General features: G+C 40.0%; 1 protein-coding gene across 8 annotated transcripts in view; it reads left to right on the top strand.

Moving 5' to 3' along the window:
- Positions 1-24,193, top strand: part of LOC135086962 (protein NDRG3) — a 182,108-nt gene extending 157,915 nt beyond the window's left edge. For 6 of the 8 annotated variants that reach the window (XM_063981802.1, XM_063981806.1, XM_063981800.1 and 3 more), the window contains 4 exons: positions 10,562-10,807; positions 12,642-12,726; positions 20,999-21,056; positions 22,485-22,572. In XM_063981802.1, the coding sequence (XP_063837872.1) occupies positions 10,562-10,807; positions 12,642-12,726; positions 20,999-21,051 (384 nt within the window). In that variant the 3' untranslated portion in view covers positions 21,052-21,056; positions 22,485-22,572. The other 2 variants (XM_063981808.1, XM_063981805.1) reach the window with 2 other exon arrangements.
- Positions 24,194-24,619: the final 426 nt, after the last annotated feature.

Genomic DNA, 24,619 nt, shown 5'->3' with positions numbered 1-24,619 from the left:
ATTAGAATTAAAAAACTGCTTGTCCGAGCGAAAGTCCTAATTCCCGTGACGTTTTCTGTTTTTGGGCACACAAGCCTAAATAATAATATTTGACACATCATTTACGCGCGCGGCGCGAGCCCTTAGTTAGTTCTAAGACCTGTTAGCAAGTAGACGTCTATTGCGTTGGCGTACCGTCGATGAATTGCGTAAGAGTATAATTACCATATCTTTGGTTTTCAATTTTTCTATTTACCATGTCCTTATTTTTATACTCGATTTTTGAAGGTAGATCCACGTTGTTAATTTAAATAGATTCAGTACTTTGGCCTTCATACGTTGTAGTAAGACAGTATTTGCATACGCTGAAGATTTTGGAGATTTTGAAGAAAAACTATCGTTTTATAATTTCCATGTACTAATTACCGTATATTTATAATCACCGTTGTATGAAATTATTACCTACAAATTGCACTCACGATTGAATAAGTATGATGATAAAATATGAAATATACCAAGACTTTCGCATAACAACTGTACGGACTTTTCTTCCAATCTGACAATCAAAATTTTAAAAAACTTTCGTTAGAGTAACCTCGAAATAGATTCGATTTCATGACAAATGTTCAGCTTCAGTTGCTGCATGGTTGTTGGATTTAAGAGTATATTTTAACCCCTAAGGTGACCCCACAAAAAGAAGTTACCTGGAGTGAAATCGGGGCTTTCTGATGGCCAGGAGATGTCACCCCTGAATGAAACATGTCTCGTACCAGATATTTATTTTTACTATTAGTATAATTGATATTAACATCTTAAATCATTAATTAATTCTAATATAATACCATTAACATCTATCCATAATACCTTTGCCCTAAGAAGATGAGATTTTCCAACAGTAACACTTACCTGGCGTGATCACATTAAGAACAAAAGAGAACAAATCAACAGACAATGGGACTCTTCAAGGCAACAGTGTATAGGCACTTTGTACCATCCTAAACTGCATCCTACCTGCTTTGTTATGCATAGAAAAAACTTCGTGATATGCAATGGGTACTGGACAGAAGAAGCTTGGAGAACAAACTAAATACAAATGGATCCTAAAACCCATGTAGACATGGCATCGACTTAGCCTCGCAAATGTAGAAATACTTTAACGTTTTCAAAATAAAGTTTTAAAAATCTTGAGCTGTGCACCTTGGTTTACAAAGTCCACTGAAGTGATACCAAACGTCAAAGAGGGTGTGGAAAATCCTGTAAAGCTTACAACCAAAGACTAGACCTTCATGCAATCTATTTGCTGCATCCCTTCTAAATTCTAAGAATTCTGCATTTAGGCTCAGGAGAAAGCGAATAGCATCAATCTGAAAACTTATTGTAAAAGAATCGAGGTGACAAATTGAATTGTCATTATTACAAATTCAATTTAATCTGATAATGGGTGATGGCTGATCGCAGATAGATTAAAAAGAGGAAAAATCACTTAAATCATTAATTAATTTTTCGATATAAAATATGCATATCCGAAAAATCAAATTTGTGAGATCTCCTGATCCATTATCTGTACGTTAAATCGTTTGTACCACATTGAAATCAAATAAATGATGATTAAGATTCTGATGAAAAAATGTGACACGTAGCCCCCTTCTGCCCGAAACTAAGTGTTTCTGTTATAGCCTCGATTATTGCAGTATACTGAAAATATCTTGATACAATAAATAATAGAAATGAGTGTTTTCCTTTTTCAAAGGGTTATTAAGTGTACCTACAGCGTTTTTATGACGCTAATATTTATATACAAATTTATCAATGCAAGAGATTGTTTTCTTGCTATTTTACATATTTTTTCTAATTACCGTTAGATTAAGTATTAGCCTTATCTAATTACCGTGACCATAAAATTTTTGGGTCTCATTTACGCGAAAACCGCTTGGAATAATTTGACGCCTTAACGATTGTTAAATTCGTACTTTTCATGTGTTTCATATTTAAATGCGTTTAAGTCAATTAAGCCAAATTTCAAAAATGATATGGTAATTAGGCTGAGAACGCCTAATCGTGAGAATGACCGTAGTACCTATGTATGAGAACCGGACTGGGCAGAGTCGCGGTCGTAAATACGTATGCATGAATTCAATCACATGGATGTGACTACAAGTATCTAAAACTTGTAAATGAAATAGAAATATGTATCTCTCTATTGCTAGATATTTTCACTATTATTGTTATTTGCGTTTCTAAACCCCAAAATAGCCATTTCAAAAACTGTCAGCTTCGGCTCAGCTAACTTCGGTAATGGCTGGACCGACTTCAGCTGGCTTTGAGCTGATAAATAGTTGAAACGGGCGGTCAAACGGATAAACGAACCAATAACAATAAGCTATACGTCATCGGAAAGGTTTGGGGCAGGGATGTTATGGATATCCGTAACCGTAACCATAACCGATTCAAAGGTTTCGGATAGTTTCGGATGTAGGCAGAGTCAAGTAAGTCCCTACGCTGATTTTTATTATTGCACTTTGAAGTGCATGAGTTTTTTCCCATAAGATAAAAGCTTTTTTGTGGGACCAAAAGAAGGTGACAGATGCCAAAGAAATCTCTTCTGTACCCATTCTATTCTTAAGGCATGAACTGTGTTGGACAACTATTGGAATCTATACTTAGCACAGACTGATATCCGTAACCGTAACCGAAACTGGTATAATATTATTCCAATATCTGTAACCGTATCCATAACCGAAACTACATATCCGTAACATCCCTAGTTTGGGGCTACTTTTCTTGGGGAATCTCGTTCGTGACATGACATACCGCTTGTCGTTATTGCTCATGTAGTATCGAATCCCCTCCCTATCTCATATATTTTCCATAGAAAGATATTATCTACTTACAGATACACAGGTTCATGAGCGAAAAGATGTAACTAGCTCTCAACATGACATACCTACCTACAAAGACAAACAATATTCTATTGTAGGTATTCGGAATATACACTGACCTTATTAATCAGATCCAAAGCCAAGTCTAAGCCAACAATCTAGTTTCCAAGCTAGAAAAGAGAGACTAGCAACAAAGAGTCAGTTCTAATTGGCCCCCCTCATTAGCCGTAACCGTACTGACAACTGCAAGGGAATCGTTCCAGTAACCGTACTGACAACGGGAATCGTTCCAGTCGGAAACATTTTTCCCTTTTTCCTAATAGCTCCATTAGTCTCCACTTAGTTACATCAATATAGCTTCTTCACAATCTAATTAGGATTTACTTTTGCAGAGAATAAAACAGACTTTTAGTTAGAGTAGTTAGCCACTTTCTGCCATACAAGTAGCTATTGATTTGGATATAATGTCTACAGTAGGTAGGTATAGTAATGTAGATGACTAGCAGCTGCCCGCGACTTTGTACGCATGGATCCCGTTTTACCCCTTTAGGGGTGGAGTTTCGTAAAATCCTTTCTTAGCGGATGCTTACGTCATAACATACAAATTTCAGCCCGATCCGTCCAGTGGTTTGGGCTGTGTGAGATCACTATGTCTGTTAGCGACGCGTTCATAATATTATTTTTAAGTGTTAATTTGTATTGTTTCTCAGTGTATTCATTGCTTAAACCCATATCACGCAAATGTATGTAAAACTGCGGTAGTTATAAGTTTGTTTTTATTAAATATTGGAGGGTATTTTGTGGCCCTATTTCTGCCTGTCATAAGCGACAGTTGAGAATGAACCGTCCAGTTCAAAACGATCCACGAGCGGTACCTACCGCACGCCGCCACAGTTGTAAAACCTAAGAATAAACGCGATTTCATACAAACGTTCGTTTTTCTCCGATTCGCACCTACGATCGCCAACAATGTCAGTCAGTCAGTAACCATTTTACAATTTTAAGCTTCACACGGATAAAATCCTGAGCGTGTTGCTAGTAGAATATAAAATATTAATGCATGGAAGCACTTCAGGTATTTCAGTGATGTATCGGAAATTTAATTACGTGCATCATTCATCAAATTTGTTATGATTTTATCGGAAAACCGGAATGAAGGATCGGAAAATGTACGGAACGTGGATTAATTAAATTAATCTCGTTCTTTCCACGAACGCATTAAAATACGGTGGGTACTATGCGCTGTTAGTAAAATCACTTTTACTCAAAATTTTCAGCTTAAATTATTGCAAAACTTTGATATTGACCTGGTATATGGATAGATTGGACTTGGAAGAATAGATAGATTAATTGCAGAAATTGTAAGGGTGTGATTAAGTATGAAAGTTTGTATGGGGAACCACCTGCTTTCTAGAGCAAGTAAACCATAATCCGCTTGGGATAAGCCACTGATAGAGAACATAGTAGTATTAGTAGTTAAATTATTTAATTTACAAACGGGTCCACTTAGTTCATTCATTCATCGTTTACTCACTCTTACAACATTGTGTCCGTTTTCCATCGTCATATGAAAACATTCTCAACGCAGAGCGTGGTTTCAGTGGCTAACCACAGAATACTAATTACGACAACAAGAAAAACCGAACGCTGAAAACAAATCTGCTTACCTTTCCCCATAATCTTGTGTACAACGATATAAAGATCGTTCTCCAATACCGCAAATTAGTCAGCTACATACAAGCAACGTTGTATCCACCTTAGAATACCGTGCAGAATAACAGAGAGGGTTAAAACAAAGGCGCTTGTTCGAGAACGGGCGTTTTTAATTGGGCCTCATTATCTCGTAGCAACAATTCAAACGCGAAAAGAAAAAGAGTGCATCTGATGAATGCAGTGCAATGCAGGTTTGAGCAGCGAGCTCATCAGTGCCAAGCTTGTAGGTATAGGGCTATGATGGAATCATGCGGCGGTTTTCAGAAAAAGATTTTTAGTTCTTTCTCTCAATTTTTTAGGTAACCATTTCCCCCACAATAAGGAAGCTAATGTGTTAGTGCTTCCTTCCGAGCGGGTGTTTTGCTCGGGGACCAAGGTCCAATTTACACCATCTTGGTTTTCCTATACTCGTGTATGCTGGGCAGGGCAGAAAACTTCGACACCGCGATGCAGGATTATACGCGCGGTAGTGTGTGCCATAGTGAAGTTGTAACAGCGCCATCTGTTGGCACACAGTTTTTAGTGGCGTATCGTAGATGTCGCCACATGTATTATTTTTAATATTCTTCGAGTTGTAAAATAGGTTACAAAAAGTCTTACGTTGGTTATTCACCAAGTACAAAGTGCTGTCTCCATCTGCGTGTGATTCTGCTAACGCGATTGAATCAATGATTCTTATTGTGTGCTCCGCGACATTTTTGATATAACCCAAATTGTGGCTGTGCGATGTTTTATATTTTATTATCGCGAACAATTGGCTATACTTATTTTATGTTTAAAAATGCGAATTATTATTATATTTTAGTCAAAATTGCGTGCATTATAATTTTGTGAACAATTTGAATACGATATCGAACATGAAAGTGATACATGTTATGTCACAATTCACGAAAGCGTTTCCAGTGCAATTGTTATTAATAAACCAAATAACTGATGTACCTATTAAGTAAATCAAGAGCTTCCAAGAGCGGTCAATAACCGGGCCGATGCACAAAACGTTCTTGAGGCGACGACTTTATTACCTTTATTTTGATTCATTTGCAGTGCATTGCTTGTAAAAACTCATAAAAAACTCATAAAACTCATTTATTTTTGCAAATAGGCTTTTAAAAAGCACTTTTACACAATTGCAATTAATTCTTCATTACGCAAATAACAGAAGTTAATTGTATTGACATCAATAAACAATTTCATTTCAACCTGTAAATATTAAAACATTTTCAAAGGAAGATTATTTTTTACGCCTACAGTTAAGAGAAAATCTCTAACAATAAATGATAACCAAAAATGTTCAGTTCACATTCTTTCAGCATAGCTTATTGTAAAAAAAAAATATCTGTTACGTTGTCATTGATGGATGTTTGTAAACCCTAGCAACGTTCGAGCTCACAAAGCGCCATTTATTCCGCTCTATACAATTATCTGCTCAATGAAGAGAATTTAAGAAGCAACACTTTTCAGCCCGCAGTATATCAACATCGTTTATTTTTAACCTCCAGCGCCATGTTTGTGTTTGAAGAACGCTATAAAAGGCACTTTGGATAGTTTAAGCGGTGCTTAATAAGCGCAAACATGAAAAAACGTTTTTTAACTTCAGCGTTGGTTAACGATACTCGCCGTACAAAAAGTAAACAGCGGAGGAGTATAATTGACTCTTCACCAAGATTTTTATTTCATTTGCGCTCAACGCTTTGAGGGCCGTTTGAAATCCTTTTACACTTTTTAGAATATGCTTATTTACTGTCATTCTTAAAAAGAGTCTAACTTCAAAGTATACTCGTACTCTGTAAGTTAAAACACTCATTTAAATTATCAACTCGTCTATGTAAATTAAGAAAAAAAAATGCATGTTTAAAACAGACAACTTTAGTGTACGCTTGAGTGTCTTATGCCCGTTTTCACCATCAATCCCTAATTTTTAAGTGAGCCCTATGGTAACACATAACAGGAATTTAGTTTTCATAGGGGTCACTTAAAAATTAGGGATTGATGGTGAAAATAGGCATTACTCCCTAAATAAAGATCTAGTCGAACAAGGTAATTCGCATTGTACTTACTAATTAACTGCTGTTACTCGTATAATAATATGTCACAGTCTGACGTGGGTTATCCTTAGTTGTTGTAGCCCGCACAAATAGAGAAGGATTATGTATGATGGCAAGAGCTGTAAACACACGTCACATTTATTACATAGTGGTTAAGTAAGATAAACATAGTACGCCTATTGAGTGTTAACTATTAAAAGAAAAGAATGACCATTCCACATGTGCTTGCATAGCAAATGGCGCAACCAACAAAAATTAAAAAACTAATGAAAGGCTATCCCAGAAAATGTAGCGACCCCGCAAAAAATGCATCGCATCGTAAATTTATTCTGCATGAACCCAAAATGTCTTCTGCATGCGCTGTTATTGCAAAAACGTGCAAACACTACAATGCTACCGGGCAGTGGAGAGATACAGTATCCTTATTCCAATAAGCTGGAGTTGCAATGGGTAGGGCACATAGTACGCAGAACTGACGGCCGATGGGGCAGCAAGGTTCTGGAGTGGAGGCCACGTACCGGAAAGCGCAGCTTAGGACGTCCATCCACAAGATGGACCGACGACCTTATAAAGGTAGCGGGAAGGCGCTGGATACAGCGCCGCCACCAACCGGCTATTGTGGAAATCATTGGGGGAGGCCTATGTTCAGCAGTGGACGTCCTGTGGCTGAAATGATGATGATGTTGATGATGATGAAGAGTATTAGGCGTTGGAGCGCGTTTCATCATCATCATCAGTAAATCAGAACTACTTTAGTACTATACATAGGTAGGTTTTGTTGATGAGAAATAAACATTACTTTAACATTATTCTAAGTCCGCCAGGCTAGCTACCACCATCTTACCTAAGTCTGTCGCCTTAACAACAATGTTAACAGCATTGTTGTATTCCGGCAGTTAGAGGTAAGATAGCCAGTTCCTCCGTGGTTGAGGATTCCGGGTGAAGCTCGCTTCCACCTTCGGCCTGATCGTCACTTACCATCAGGTGAGATACAGGCCAAGAGCTTCCTCGATGTGGACAAAAAAAAACTTCACTCCATTTTAACTGAGCTTACTGTCCCCACCGCCTTTATAGCTCGCACGAGCTGCAGTGCTCAGTGCTCCAAAAAGCCCGCCTTTTGTTAAGGGTATATGTTCAGAGCCCCGATTACGGTAACTTTTAACGTCTACAATCCAGACACGCTTCATCGATTCTGCGATACGATTGGTCAAAACAGCTGACGTACGCTGTTTACGCTGGCGTACGTCAGCTGTTTTGACCAATCGTATTGCAGAATCAGAAACGCGTCTGGATTGGAGACGTTAAAAATTACCGTAATCGGGGCTCAGCAGGAGTAATGTACACTGTCTGCCCAGGATGGCATAGTTTTTGGCTACTTCGCGTTATTGCCTCTCCCACTCGTACGCAACTTTATTACTACTCATAGAAGAAAGTTGGTATTTAGGTACGAATATGTTTATACCGTTTAAGACAAAATTTAGCTTGGGAGCTGATTGCGCTGTGGTAAAATATTAATATATTATACATAACAAGCAACTAGATACCTACCTTAAATCAAATCAAATCAAAAATTGTACTGTGCGGGAATCGAACCCGCTGCCTCCGGAATAGTAGTCCGTTTCGAACCACTACACCAAACGGCCGACTGATGAATAGATCTCTCTATTATGAAATATTTTGTAACGTAACTACATGGGAAGTTATTAAGTTGTTGGGGGTTACTTTAGTAGGCCAAAATTACGTTAAGGATACATAATTCGATATTCTATTCTATGTTCTTATCAAATTGAAATCATATAAGGATAAAACAGATTGTTAGGTAAATGGGTATAATATGAGCCGACACTAGCCCATGTTAACATGGGCATATAATATAAATGGTAGGTGAAGTCAGAAAATTGATATCTTCATTTTAATTTTCATACAAATCGGTCTAATAACGTTATTTTATACCTTTATTTTCGATAGTCAAGAATAGTAAAATTTAAATAAACATTTTAAATATTGATATTACAAAAATGACAAATATTCAATTTTCCCATTATACAGCAGTTTTAATTGAAAATGTAATTCTTTGATGAAATATTTTTATTAAATAGTGTCACAAAATTAATTAAAGCTTATTTAGTAATACCTACTTAGGCTGAGTTGCACCACCTAACTTTGAATACACTATAACGATAACCGGTGTTTTTGTACTCCATACAAAACGCACCGGTTATCGTCATAGTTACCGTTAAAGTTAGGTGGTGCAACCCAGCCTTAGTAACGCGCTATAAAAATCGCACAAGACTCATGCTCGTTACCGACATCATAGAGCGATGTCAATATTATATTCTTAGACTAGCATTAGTCGAGTATTTAACACTCGTGCTAGCCTCCAAAAATTATTTGAAAAATATGGTCGTCGTTGTTTGCCGCCGAAGTATATATAGGTCTCGCTATTGATAATGGCCAGAGTATAAGTTTGGAAAAAATCAAACGATACCGCGTGCTAAATCAGAACAGTGCCATCTAGCGGATGCGGAGTTTCAGTCCGGCGTTGTAAACCCTCTATCACCCGATAGCAGGCCTGGCTCACTCCGCGCGGTACATCCGATAATTACCTACAGCGAAGCGCCCCGCCGGCGGGTATTATAACAGTCGAGTGTCACGCGCGCGCCCGTCAGGACGCTGGCGTGCGTTGTAGTATGATTAGAATTCTATGATCGAAGTTTTATTTAAAAATGGACATAAAGAGAAAGAAATATTGTGCGGCGTTCGGGTGTTTAAATTCGAAAAGAAATCTACCGGATTTATCTTTTTTTTTTCGCTTCCCAAAGATGCTGAAAGGTATGTTGGCCATGTAGGTAATCAATAATTCTTAGGATAGTATAGGAACCTAACCTACTATGAGTACTGCTCAGAATGCGTTCGTTCGTTTCAGCCAAATGACGTCCACTGCTGGACAAAGGCCTCTCCCAAGGTTTTCCAAAATGAATGCATACTTACCTACATATACGTACCTCATTACAAATAAGAAGATTAATTATTTTTTCACTAGACAGCAACCCTAACAGCGTAAGAAGAGTTCAGAGGCACGCGATAGAAAGAGACAAAACTTGTAGGTGAATAAAATTGTAGGTACGTAGTGCTGTGCGAGCTGAATTCCACTGTATCGCGTCGTAGCAAGACTCGCATTTATTTAAATCGTCTTGCGGAGTAATCCTTCTGTACCTGTACTATTACTTATTCTGTGCCGATAGAGGGCTTTTGATCGTCGACTCAGCGCGGGGTGGTGTTTCGCAGGTGGGGTACGAACGAAAGTCAATTTGATTTAGCAATCGCGTTCTCGTATTGAATGCAAAAATAATGTTAGCTTCTACGTTGCAGTAGACAAGTTTTGATTCGTCCTGAATAATGTAGAGACGTTATAATATTAGGTATTTATGATCTTAGCCTCTTTACTTATATTAGCCCAAAAGGGGACATGGAAATGAGCAAAATCAAGCGGGCAAAAATGACTAAATCACCCTTTATTTGCTTTAGGTATCAGCTTGAACGGGAAAATATTTAAAGCAAACCATATTTTGATTTAAGAACGGACTTATTACAATGCGTAATAACACCAAAGCCGAGTATAACTGGACATTTAGATTTGTGTTTGCCGTGATTTTCAGTTAATGTGGTGTACAAGTATAAAGTGTTACTTGTACCGTATAAAAAGTACATTTCCGAAATGATACTAACTTAACTGGGATGATAAAAACATTTTATATCAATGGTTTGAAGGCAATAAATTCATTCTTTTTTTAATTAAATCTTGTTACTGTTTTATCTTGTACAGTTAATTTATTACCCAACATTAGCGTTTACTGTAAACGCTGTACCGTAAACGGTTTACACATGAGTCCCGTTCACAGCAGAGCGTGCTTCTGTCATTGACTCTGGCTCTGCACTTTGCAGTTCCCTGACGAGCGCAACCACGACCTGGCTCAGATGTACCGCATGTACTTCACGCGCAACGTCAACCCCACCAACCTGTCGCTGCTCATCGACGCCTACGCGCGCCGCTCGGACCTCGGCATCGGCCGCGACGCCGACACCCTGCGCCCGCCCGTGCTTAACATCACCGGCGCGCTGTCGCCGCATCAGGAGGACACGGTCGCCTTCAACGCGCGCCTGGCACCCTCCACCTCCACCTGGATGAAGGTACGCTCCCCGGACCCGTGTCGCATCACGGCGCCCGTGTCGCATCACGGCGCCCGTGTCGCATCACGGCGCCCGTGTCACATCACGGCGCGCTGTCGCCGCACCAGGAGGACACCGTCGCCTTCAACGCGCGCCTGGCGCCCTCCACCTCCACCTGGATGAAGGTACGCTCCCGGACCCGTCCCGGACACGGCGCCCGTGTCACATCACGGCGCCCGTGTCGCATCACGGCGCCCGTGTCACATCACGGCGTCACATCACGGCGCTCGTGTCACATCACGGCGCTCGTGTCACATCACGGCGCCCGTGTCACATCACGGCGCTCGTGACACATCACGGCGCTCATGTCACATCACGGCGCCCGTGTCACATCACGGCGCCCGTGTCAAATCACGGCGCCCGTGTCACGTCACGGCGCGCGTGTCGCATCACGGCGCCCGTGTCACATCACGGCGCCCGTGTCGCATCACGGCGCCCGTGTCGCATCACGGCGCTCGTGTCACGTCACGGCGCCCGTGTCGCATCACGGCGCTCGTGTCGCATCACGGCGCCCGTGTCGCATCACGGCGCCCGTGTCGGCGACAGTGGGTATCCATGCCCTACCCGTGTCGCATCACGGCGCCCGTGTCGCATCACGGCGCCCGTGTCGCATCACGGCGCCCGTGTCGCATCACGGCGCCCGTGTCGCATCACGGCGCCCGTGTCGCATCACGGCGCCCGTGTCGCAACACGGCGCCCGTGTCGCATCACGGCGCCCGTGTCGCATCACGGCGCCCGTGTCGCATCACGGCGCCCGTGTCGCATCACGGCGCCCGTGTCGCATCACCAGGAGACATTCCTCCTCATACAATCCACGAGTGACCAAACCACTAAACTCAAGGCTGTCCATCAATACCAGGATTGCTCGAGCATGGTTTGACAACATCAATCAAATTAATCAAAAACATGCATGCATCAATATTTATTCACTGCTGAACATTAGTTTTCACTAACCACCAGCACAGTATAATATGTGTTATCAGGCTGCAGAATTTCATCGCGTTATTAACGAACCCATTTAGGGCACTGATTTAACGTGAGAGACTACTAGTTGCATCCGATAAGCCAATATACTGTAACTGGGCCGCCGCACCGCACATAGCGTCATAAGCATAGCAAGATAGAGTTCATAAGCTTAACTGTGGTAAATACCGTGGTTGGCATCGTGGGGAATATGCATTGCACGCTAGTCCGAGCTCTACAAATGCTTGCCAAAGTGAGGAAAAAAAATTAAAAACATACAATAGGATAAATCACAAAATCAACTCTATTCCCTAAACTAAGCAAAATCATAGAATATACATGGGGGTGATTTAGATATACCTTGATGTAAGGAATCTAAATTTTAGCTTTGAACGTCAACTCCCTGGTCTCCCTGTATTTACTAGGCACACGTAGAGGATCATCAGAAACTATCAGTTTTGTAAGTATTTTATGTACGAGTATATCTATGATGTAGGTACTCTTATGTAACAAATGTAACTAGGTTTGCAAACTTTCCTATATGATAATTACTTTCTGGCGTAGATGTGTCGCTTCTATTGGCTTTCTTAATCTACACCTCAAGTATTTTTTAAAAGATTATTAGTAATTTCCCCGTTAGCCCCTCGAACTAAGCTAAATATGCTTGTGTCACGAGTGAGCTCACCACACTAGTCGAGCGGTGGTGGGATTTGAACCAGCGTTCCTTGGATCACGAGTCGGCCGGTCCGACACCTTCACCGTTCGGCTTTCGTGGCTTATAGTTTGTTAATGAGTTTTTAGTTATAAAAAGAAAATATCACCGCGTTTCCAGATCTCCGATTGCGGGATGGTGCTGGAGGAGCAGCCGGCCAAGATCTCGGAGGCGTTCCGCCTGTTCCTGCAGGGCGAGGGCTACGGTAAGTAGGCGCCCGACGCCTGCCCCGGACCGATGGCACGGAACATTTCGCGCCTATACTGGATAGTTTAACGACATTAGGATAACTATAGTCTGGTCTGTGAGCACGTAGGATTTTGTCCAATGACCCCAAGCTACCCATGCTTATCGCTCGCGCGTCATTATGTTGCTATCGCGCTCGCACACTCACTGCGGGTGCCAGTCGCACAGTCGCGACAGCAATATAATTACGCGCGAGTGATAAGGATGGGTAGCTGGGGGTCATTGGACAAAATTCTACGTGCTCACAGACCGGGCTTTACAAGTCTTAGTGTGTACAAGGAAATGGAACAGTCTTTGATAATATCAGATTCATGATTTTTTAATTAATCCGATATTGCCGCCACTCTTTCGCTGCATATCAGCGCTTACACCTATGTAAATAAAAGGTCAATTTCCTTGGACACCCTGCAGAGTCAGGTCATTCCCAGACGCGAGGCACATCTCGACACTTGCGGACGACTCAGCCAACCTGACACCAGAACAAACCGGTAGCTGAGGCGTTAATACGCCGCATAGTAACACAGTACTTGTATCACGGGTAAAAATGACCCTTTATAGACTGAGAAGTCGTTGAGTCTCACCCCTTTGTCCTTCAGAAATCTTCACAATCGGCTCTTTTATTGGCTCGCAGCTGTTTCCATTGTGCGAGTACATGATCTCAGCATTACCCGCTGGTCGCGAGTGCCGCGCGTACGGGACTGCACCGCGCCTAAGCCCCACCTTGATCGTTCCTCTGGGCCTCTCATCTCAAACCTTACAGTAACATTGTCATGCAGAATTGGCTTTAATTTCACCACACAAATGACGACCTCCGTCTTGTACAGCCGCGTGCATTATTAAACAAATATTTTTAGAGTGTATTTTTTATTGATAGCGTTTTATTTTTGTACACGAATGTCACAAATAATTTTTTTTTTTTTTTTTTTTTCCCTTTTTATATCTGCAATCGACTTAGGTCATAATCAGATGTTTTGTCTTGCTTTTTTGTTTGTGTTCATGAGGAGGGGTATTCCAGTAAATTCTCTCCCTCGGTTTTTAGTAATTCACGTAGCAATCTAGTCCAGCCTTCCAATATTCAGTCCAAGCCACTAGCATCTTTGGTCCAACTGTAATATTTGCCATCTTTTCAGTCTTGTGGTGGTCTTGTGTGTTTGTTCCACAATTTCTCTAGCAAGTTGGTTTGTGTGATGTTTTAGCCTTTCCTTATATTTGGTACAGTATTTGCTCACCTCCTCCCTGACTGTCGGCATCTCCAAGTACTCGTGTATCTCTACATTTCTAGCGAACCATGGTGAATTTGAGATTGCCCTCAGTGTTTTATTCTGAAACCTTTGGAGGATTTCAAGGTTGGAATTACTGGCAGATCCCCAGAGTTGAATCCCATAAGTCCATATAGGCTTTATTATGCATTTATAGACCAGCATTTTGTTGTTTAAACTGAGGGATGATTGTCTCCCAATCAGCCAGTAGAACTTCTTAAATTGTAAATCTGCTTCTTTTCTCTTTGTTTTTATATGGGTTGCCCAGGTTAACCTCCGGTCTAGATGGAGTCCCAGGTATCTTACACAATTTTCTGTAGGCAGTTGTTGCCCCCGTAGCGTTACAGCTGGGCAGTCTCCTTTGCGGAGTGTGAACGTTATTTGTAGAGATTTAGTAACATTTGGCTTTATTCTCCACTTTTCCAGCCATTCGTCAATTTCATACAGGTGATTTTGTAGTTTTTCTGATGCCAAAGCCGGATCTTTATGACTTGCAAGACATGCGGTGTCATCTGCATATGTCGCTGTTACTACATCTGTAGTGCATGGTAGGTCCGCTGTGTATATAGAATATAGCACAGGGCCGAGCACAGATCCCTGTGGCACAGACGCCCCAATATCATACAGAACGGATACTTCTTCGCCAAATTTAACTTGGAACTTTCTGTCTTGTAGGTAGGACTTAAGCACCATATAATATGAATTAGGTAGAAAACTTTTTAGCTTATACAAAAGACCTTTGTGCCAAACCCTATCGAATGCCTGCTGGATGTCCAGGAACACCGCAGCACAGTATTCTTTCTGCTCCAGTGATTGTCTTATCTTGTTCACTATACGATGTACTTGTTCCACTGTGCTATGTCGCTCCCTGAACCCAAATTGGTGATCTGGTATTATGGCTTCTTCTTCTAATATTGGTTTAAGTCTTTGCAAGAATATTTTCTCAAATAACTTTGATAGTACTGGCAAAAGACTAATTGGCCTATATGAGCTCGGATCTGTGGGCACCTTTCCAGGTTTCAGCAACATGCATATTTGAGAGACGCTCCACAATCTAGGAAAGTATTGTATTCTCATTATGGCATTGAACAGCATAGTCAGGAAGACGACTGGTTTTCTGGGTAGATGTTTAAGGATTTCACCAGTGATTAAGTCAAATCCTGGAGCCTTTTTGTTGCTCAACATTCTTATTGCTCTTTGTAGTTCTCTTGGTGTTATAAGTTTTATAGGTGGTGATAGCTGCTGATCGCTCTCGAGATATTCATTTACCTCCTTTTCGAAATCACTCCTTGTTGAAGAGTTTGGTACAAACACTTGACTTAAATGTTGAGCAAAGATCTCGGCTTTCTCTTTAGGAGTTTTGGCCCAAGCTCCCGACTGAGCTCTCAGTGGTGGTACTGATTGTTGTGGTCTCTTGAACTGCTTTGTGAATTTCCATAAAGAGTAATCATCACACCTTTTAGCAGATAAAGATGACAGTTTCTGTTCAAATGTGTAGTTCTCATTCTCTGTTATCATTTCCCTCAGTTCTTTAGCTGCTTTTTCATAGAGTCTTCTATCATACGAATGTCTGCTCAGCTGCCAGACTCTTCTAAGTCTTCTTTTCTCCACAAGTTTTTCTCGTATTTGCAGAGGTATGTTAGTAGTTTTACTTATGGTTTTCAATTGTGGTGTACATCGCCATGCAACTTCCTGTATTAGGTTGGTTATATAGAATGTTGCATCATCTATGTCAGCTTCAGTTTTTAATTTTATTTTCAATTCTGTTTCCGCCTCCAAATAATCGGCAAATAGCACCCAATCGGTTCTGTGGTTATAAAGTCTTGTCTGTGTTTCTCTGTATATTATTGTTCTGCTCAGAGTGCATATTATAGGCGAGTGATCAGAGGTTGTGTCCCAGCAGCTTTCAATGTCTAGATAGTTGTCGGAAAAGCCCTTTATGATGAAAAAGTCCAACAGATCAGGAATCTTATTCGGATCTGATGGCCAATAGGTAGGCTCACCAGTAGATAATGATGATATTCCGAGGTTGTCCATACATCTCTTCAGCTCCCTGCCTCGGGTGGTTGTCAATCGTGACCCCCAGTGTGTGTGTTTACTGTTCCAGTCTCCTCCACAGATGAATCTATTTCCAAGATCTTTAAAATATTCTCTGAATATTTCCTCCTTAGTATTGAACCGTGGTGGACAATAAACTAGTACATTTATGCAACCATTCTTATCCTCCAGTGTGATTGTAGTAGCTTGTAGGTAATCCTCCATGACCCTACTATGAATGTGATGTTTGATGTGATTTTTAATTAAGATTGCTGTCCCTCCATGACAGGTGCCATCCGGGTGGTTGGTACAGTGCACTTCATAATTTTGTAGTTTAAACATTTTTTTATCATTAAGGTGTGTTTCAGAGATTAACATAATATCTATTTTGTTCGCTTCTAATATTATTTTTAGATCGTTTTTAACTGGAGCTAGTCCATTTGCATTCCATGCTCCAATACGAATAGAAGTCATTTCGTCTTGCTGACTAGTGTAGTTATGAGGTTTATTAGGGTCCCCATTTGTTGTAACAGTAAGTCAATTTTTAGAGCTTGTCTATTAATTGTTTCTAGTAGAGTGATCTCATACTCACTATGTGTTTGGTTACTGGTTTGACCCGATTGGGTTATATGAGGATTTTGATTTCCTGTTATGTTGTAGGTGCCTGAACCTCGTGGTTTATTACCATTCTTCAATACTTCACTATAGGAATGTGTATATTTATCTGTGATATTTGATTCGCTTTGGTCTCGTGTTAGGGGTACCCAGTTTTCTCCACCAATGGTGTTTGTGACAGTCGGTTGCGCCTGCTTTGGTTTGTTGGCATCATTCGTATTATTCTTGTGATACCTTCTGGTGTATATGTCACGGTACACTGAGCACCCTTTGTAATTTGCGGGGTGACTACCTTCACACAAGGCACAGGTGGCCGGGGTGTTTCTGTCTTTACCACAATCTTTACTGCTATGGGTTTCTCCGCATTTCACACACCTAAAAGGTCTCATGCAGTAATTTTTGGTGTGACCATACTGCTGGCACCGTGTACACTGGGCAATAGTTTTACTTCTTCTAGGATCTTCTATTTGGACTTTTTGGTGATAAATGTACTCTATGTTTTTAATTTTTGGTAGATTTTCACTTGGTACAATATTCACAAAGAATACATTGTAGGGTTCTTTTGTATTTTTCCTTCGGGCATTAATAATCTCTCCTTTTATTTTGTTTCCAGTTGCTTCAATAGCTTCTAGTATTGCTTCCTTCGGTGTAGTATGATGGAGATTTTTAATAACAAAAGTTTGACACCTATCTTCTTTCTTTGTGAAAGTGTGTCCGATCAATCCTTTAGCCCGTATGTGAGTTATGAGTTGCTCGTAGACTGCTACAGATTTGGAGGATATAATTAACTGATCTCTAGATGATATTTTATAGGTATATTCTTCTTTATTTACTTTCTCTTCGATGAAGTCAGTCAGTTGTTTTACATCTTGAATACCATACAAAATTATGGGGGGTGGTTTTGAAATTCTCTTTGGCTTGGCGGGAATTGTTGTATTGATTATATCATTTTCTTCTTGGTCTACGTCTTCACTGAGTAGGGAGAAACTATTAGTGGTTTCTACAGTTGCTCTGTTTTTGTTGAACATTTGTTGTCTAGTTTCACTTCTTTTCTGAAACTTATGGGTACTAATTGCTTGCTCTGGGGAGCGATTTCTTTTGTGGTTCATTGTTGGAACTTTTTGCCAATGGATATGATGTGTTTTAGCTTGGTTGATTATATCGCCGCTAGTCTCGGAGGAGGGATGATTTACTGTTTGTTCTAGGGACTGCTGGCAATTATTTGTTTGGATATTGCAGTTATCTGTATTTTGTTTGGTAATTGTTTCAGGACCTGCTATTTTATGTATATCTCCAGTTGAATTACTTTTGGGTCGAGTAGCCATATCAAATAGCCCCTTATGGAACACTTGTTGAACAAGTTGTTTGTTTACAAGAACTGATTTGGATGGTTCACAAGATGGTTTTACTATATTGTCGTTGTTCGACATTGTTGCTACTTTATTAATTATCCGTTTTCAAAGCTATTTCTTCCAAACATTGTTTTTATTTCACACGAAAGAGAGAAATTCGTTAACACTTTTTGAAATTTTGAGGTTAGGTTTCAGTTAGATTTTTGTTCACTGTTTTCACTATTTACACTTTGGTCTTTTAATGAGTTAACAGCAATTGCGAGGAATTAGCACTATTGGAGTCCAGTTATAACACTTTTTAGTCCAGATTAGCAAAATTCACGAAAATATGCAAAAAGTTGTCGGAAGTATAGACTGACGCGAGCGCGTTCCGTTTCACCTATATCACTCACAAAATAATAACGCCGTAATATTTCATACCGCATTTCAATATTATTTTTATATTTTATAAACTATGCACGCGTCTTTAGATACTTTATTTTATTATTCTTCTAACATACTTCATATTATTGTAATATTTAAACTTCATGAATGAATACTCGTTAAAATGTTAAGACAGCTTCAATATAAGTATATTTAATCATAATACGCTTTAAATGTTATTTAAAATTAATACACAAGTCACTAAAAACTTACACTAAAAATAACTTTAGGCTAATTTTAATATTTTATGAAATGTACTCAAGCTTTTAATGTAAAAATAGGTTAATTTATGAAACGTAATGTCTTATTGTAACTGTTTACTTGTAATGTTTAACTTTTAATGTAATCTTTTAACTATATTTTGTATTAGTTTAGAATGACGGCATGTGATGGTATGCTGTTAGACCGCGGCGCCACCTGCTACACTTGACAGATGGTTAAAATCCTAAATTAAGTTATGATTACCTTCTCTGTTTCCGAAAAAATCTTACATTTGTGACCTATCTAGTAAATTTATCATATACCGGGGCCGTTGACTGGATATCGCGAGTGTCGGCGACCTCTAGTACTTAAATAATGCAAGCTCAGGACCTCTGACTGGATGTCCCGATTTTCTTCGAGCTTTGGTACTTTAGTACGCATAGTGTAAGCTCTCAAGTGAAGCAGGTGTGCGCCGTGTAGTGAAGGCGAGGTCTGTAACGGCGTATGTTCTATATCTTTGCGGAGCGGACGCTGGCAGGCCGCGGCCCGGTACGTATCGGCCCCCCGGTAGCCCGGTAGCTCGGTAGCTCGGCTTGTGTCCTGTGCTAGTCGTGCTGTCGGTAGCCCACTGTGCAACGTGTAACCAATAACTTACTTCAAATATGAAAATAGTTTCAGTCACTCACCAGTCGATTGGCGTAACTTGTATGAACTGCCAATGCGCTGATGCATATTCATTGCACAGCCATTCTAATTAGTGACGATGCTTTTCCATCAACTTAATTGAAAACTAAATAAGGTTTTCAAGGCATTTGTAGGAAAGTATTTGATGAAAGTTTGAAACTCATTTGCCTAATTACTAATGTAGGTTAATGTTACATCGAGCTAAATATCTTAAGTATAGTGCAACGTTAAAATTAAAAAATAACATTGCATTCAGCTCATTTTAAATAATCTGAAAATCTCCTCGATTTATGTATCATCAAATTATTACGGACAGTTAATCTACACATTTAAAAGTTACATGTTGTATTAGATATAAATAGTTATCCTCGAAGAATTAGCAACCCCTATTAGGGCATACGTAGGTAGAGCCATTGTTGTGTGAGAGTGGTTGCCGCTGTAGATACAACCCTAGTTAGGTATGTGTTTGCTAGAACCTTGTTGCCGATATCCATTCGTAATAAGTATTATTGAAATAATCATTGGAAAAATCAATTTTGATTTTAATGAAAATAAATAGCCAATGGAGAGATACATCACATTACCTATAGTTACCCCTTTTTGACCCCTCATAAGAATCGCTCGCCTTAAAATATTTCTGTAAATAAATAAAATTAAAATTGTTGAGTTACAATCGTTATTGTTTCGTCGTTCTCGTTTCTGCACCCATTCGTAGATTAGAAGCCAACTGCATGCCTTTAATTATTAATGTTTATTACGTGTTTATTTTAGCATTAAGTATTTTTACATTTTCACACCTTTATTTTGATTTTTTACATGTTAGTGTTTAAGTTTTATGACACTGAAGTTCTGTTCTGCCACTGAAAAACCAAACATCTCTTGGTTTTCAATTTTATTATCTAAAAGTGGTAAAACAGAGCTAAGGCGAATCTAGGCGTTCAGAGCCCCTTCTAGTTCACGTAGTGTTGATGCTCCTTTTACAAGTTTTTTCACAATGAATTAGAAAACCAGTTCATTATTTTAACCCTTATGAACTCCTGGGTTCGCTTTTAACTATGGGCCCATATACGCCGACTAAGTGAGCACCAGCGGGAACCCACAGAAAAGTGACAATTACTGATATTCAGCTAAACAATTAATAAATTTCCGCGTGCGACTGTTGCGATGTACCCATGTGAAATTTTTCTCATGAGCTTATTATTTGTCTCATAAAGACGTCCCTATAGTCCTACTTTTAACCCTAAGTTTTAAAAACTGGTTTTTAAAGACTCCCTTATGTTTGGAGTGAGTCTTTTTCATCTTTATCATTTAAATCACGATGGACACGTGTGAGTCAATCAATGGCGTAGCCTCGAGAACGCTGGACAAAAGACGGAGGGATAATGCCCTGTTTTGGCGGATTTCGCTTCTCTGTGGGCCCCTCCAGTGGCCCTGAGCCCCGATTACGGTAATTTTTAACGTCTCCAATCCAGACACGCTTCTCGATTCTGCGATACGATTGGTCGTTCAACAGCGTACGTCAGCTGTTTTGACCAATCGTATCGCAGAATCGATGAAGCGCGTCTGGATTGTAGACGTTAAAAGTTACCGTAATCGGGGCTCTGGCCGGGTATATAGGCCGGCACGTTGCGTACTGACCGTATTCTCTGCGCCGGCGCAGCGCTGAAGCTGCGAGTGCGCGCGCCAGCTAGTTCCGTCCCGACCCTTGCGTAGACACCGTAAGTTTATTTTCACTATTTTATGTTCGTTGTGTTTTTTACTGGGAAGACGTCTGATATTTTTGTAACTGATATAGTTTTTGTAATTGCAATCTTTGGATTTACTCAATTAATTGTAATCCTTAAAGTATTTCTGACGCTAGTATAAATTCAATGAATTGACTAACTTAATTTGACTGTTAAATCTCCATAGCGTGTTGAAATATAGTTCGCTTTTATAAACATGACTCATAAGCTAAGGACCAAGACTTTAAAACCTTAAAATTCTTAGAAAAGAGTCGTCTTCCTAGTTAATTATTAGTCACTTTAAGCTTTGTCCTGCATGTTATTATTACACATTTCACAATCATCTTTATTTGTTAAGTGTTTTAGTAATTCTTAAACGTTCATAAAGTGATATAACGAAATATAAATTTGCCCCGTTAAATGTTCAGAATTAATTTGATCTATTGAAAATCATGATTACTCGCCGGTTTTTTCAAGTCCTTTAAAATACTAAAGTTCTATTCGGTAACTTATTTGTTACTTACATAAAACCTTTAATCATTTTGATTTGTATGTATGTTGTTTAATGTTTCATTTTCCCTTTTTTTACTTGGAATTTCTTTTTTTACATACATACGTATAATGACGTAGGTGCTACGGTGAATGTTAAGAAAGGAGGTGAGTTTTAGTGAATTTCAGAAATAAATCAGAAAATAAGTCGTGCAAAAGCAATAATTATAAAGTACCTACTGACATATTCAGTTCCAATCTAAGTGAATGGAAGTGTGTACTCTTAAAGTGACACTAATGACGCAGTGAATGACGTTAATGTATTTTGCAAACATCTCATCTAATGTTTAAAAGCTACCGTTAAAAAGTAACACCAAGTGTGAATTATTATTATGTTTTATTGAATGTTCATCGTTTTGCTTTTGTATGACTTCTGTTTTACAACATTGACTTTATTTTTGTGTCCACATTGTCCTGTGTCTTAAATCTAAATGTAAACGCACCAACCTTAGTTGAAATAGTTAACCACATCTTATACGTTTAATATTAAAGAAGTCACGTAATAAAAATATTTTACATTATAGCTATTAGGCACATAATTGAGATAGGTATTTCAGAATTGTATCGACACCGTACGCACCGCAGGCATTGAAACAGGTCCCTGCTCACTTGTTGAAGGCGTACTGTACAGGCACTTGCCGACGTGTCTCCGCGGACCAACATGTCTGTCATATAGCAGATATTTCATTCAGAACTTATTTTATTTGTAGATTCGTGTTAGACAGTTATATTCAATTTTGTAGTTTCATTTAGTCTTGTTTTTTGTGGTTTGTCAGCGATTCTACAATGTGACATGTTACCTCGGAGACCTGTCGGTTCACTCAAGTGTTCAAAATCAACTACACATGGTAATGTTTCTCTTGCGCGTTACAGTCGCGCCTCTGTCGCCGACGAAGATCGTCGCGTTCCGGCGGCTGTCGGACGCCGCCGAGCGCCGGCGCTCGTGCCGCCACTCGCCCGTCATCCGCATCACCGAAAACCCCATCTCCGAGGCCGTGGTCTGCTAGGCGCCCCGGCCGGCTCGCGCGAGCGGACAGCGGAGCACACCCTGTAAATACATTGGCGATTTCGATTTTTTCCCCGTATTTAACCCGACGATGCGGATAGTTGGCTTCGGAGATGCCGTACGTTTGGAGGTGCCTGTACTTAGAGGGCCCGTCGAGCCGCTGCGCGCAGCAGCCGCTGGCGCGCTGCGTGGTGCTGTTGGCGCTGCCGCCGCGAGCCGCCGCGAGCCAAGCCGCGCGCAGCTCGGTGGCGCTAATCCGCTCGCTGCTCCGCTCGCTGCTCGGCGTGCTGTTCTGTTTCAATAACCTCCGACGTTTATTTACTATTAAGTAAGCGCGGGTGGCGCTGCGGCGACAGTCTGTGGTGTCTGCAACGAAATTATATCATGACGATGGTAGCGCGTGCAATATCAAAAATATGTTTCTTCTTAAGAACGAACTGTACTGATGCCAGTATGTTTGTGAACAGCGCCACCTGCTTTTTTATTTTTTTCTCATTTTTTAGATGTAAGTTATTTTATTAAGTTTCCAAATTTTGTGTGACCGCCTTCCCCTGGGGTTTGAATGAAAGTGTTTGAAATTATGCGCGTGAGCGTGCTGCGACCGGCAGGCCGGCCGTCTGAGACGGAATAATTTAGTTTTAATATATATATCGTGTCGCAGCACCACGCTTACGAGAATGTGAGGAACGATAATATAAAAAAGGAACCAAAGATAAAGTAAGTGTACATATCCGGAAACGCGCGGGCCGACCCAGTGAGTTGAAGTTATATCAGGTGTATAAGTTTAAGGAATTTTATTAGAACACACTGACTCACTGACTATACTATTACTGTAATGATATACCACTATCGAGCATTTATCGTTATTCGGTTAGGCTATCGTCACATTGGTGTTACTTCATGCAAGTGTGCGAGGATCGGCGTGGATGGTGACTAGAGATAGATACGAGGGCTGCAGCGCATCGCCGCGCGGCCCGCTCGGAGCAGCTGCCATTTTGACAATCAAGCAATTTCCAATTCAAAATCGAAGTTTATTTGTTTGATTAACTTTTCTAACAATGTCATCGACTTCCATTTGGTTATTAAAGCTGCATTTATGTCTGAACGAACGTTTCTCGCGGCAGCTGCGCGGGCGCGGCGCGCTACGCCGCCGGGTGCTATGCTAAGACCAAGATAGTTTTTGAGATCGATCATTTAATGACGAGTGTTTTGGATATATTTTCGCTTAGTTTTTTTAAAACGCCTATTGTACGTCACCTTTTTGAATATACTTAGTTTAATATTGATTTAAAAAAATTGTAAATCACGGCCTGTACTGTGTAACGAAGTGTTGTGAGTGATTTAGTTTTGTTTATCAGTATTATTCCCGGGTGATCACCCTTCTGTTCGGCCGCTTGTAGCCGTTAGCTTGCGCCGCGAGGCCGGTAGCGACGCTTCGTAGAAGTACAATAAGTGCATTATGTTCTTAGATACTACTTACATTTTATCAACTTGTAATTGTTTTGTAGTGATTCGACTCTAAGTTTACTGATTTGTGTAAATTTAATATGGGTCTATTAAAAGGTGAGTTTGTAAAGACTTCTTGTTTCATTTATCTTACCTATTACTTTTATTTCTAACGCTAATTGCGAGTTGTTTTTATGAAGTCTACTTTGCATTTTCCTATTTTACACATTTTTCGTGCTTGGTGTGCCAGATAGTGAAATAAAAGAAAATTTACGTGATAGTATAGGTATATTTATTTCAAGTACAAGATATCAACAAGATTAGTGTCTAATATTATTACAAAACATGATTCTCTATGATTCTTAGTATTAAACTTAATGGTGTAAATGTTCTGCGATCTAAACTCTATAATACTTAACATTAAGCGAAATATATTGCTTAGCGAATGACTGCTGACATGTCTGATATATCACTAAGAAATAATATCATCGCCTTTTATCTGTATACATAATCGTTATTCGTTTATTAATATCGTGTTTATCGAGCTAACTGTAAA

The sequence above is a fragment of the Ostrinia nubilalis genome, chromosome Z (assembly GCF_963855985.1).
Source record: "Ostrinia nubilalis chromosome Z, ilOstNubi1.1, whole genome shotgun sequence".
NCBI classification, from domain to species: domain Eukaryota; kingdom Metazoa; phylum Arthropoda; class Insecta; order Lepidoptera; family Crambidae; genus Ostrinia; species Ostrinia nubilalis.
This window is presented reverse-complemented; position numbering and strand designations above follow the sequence as displayed.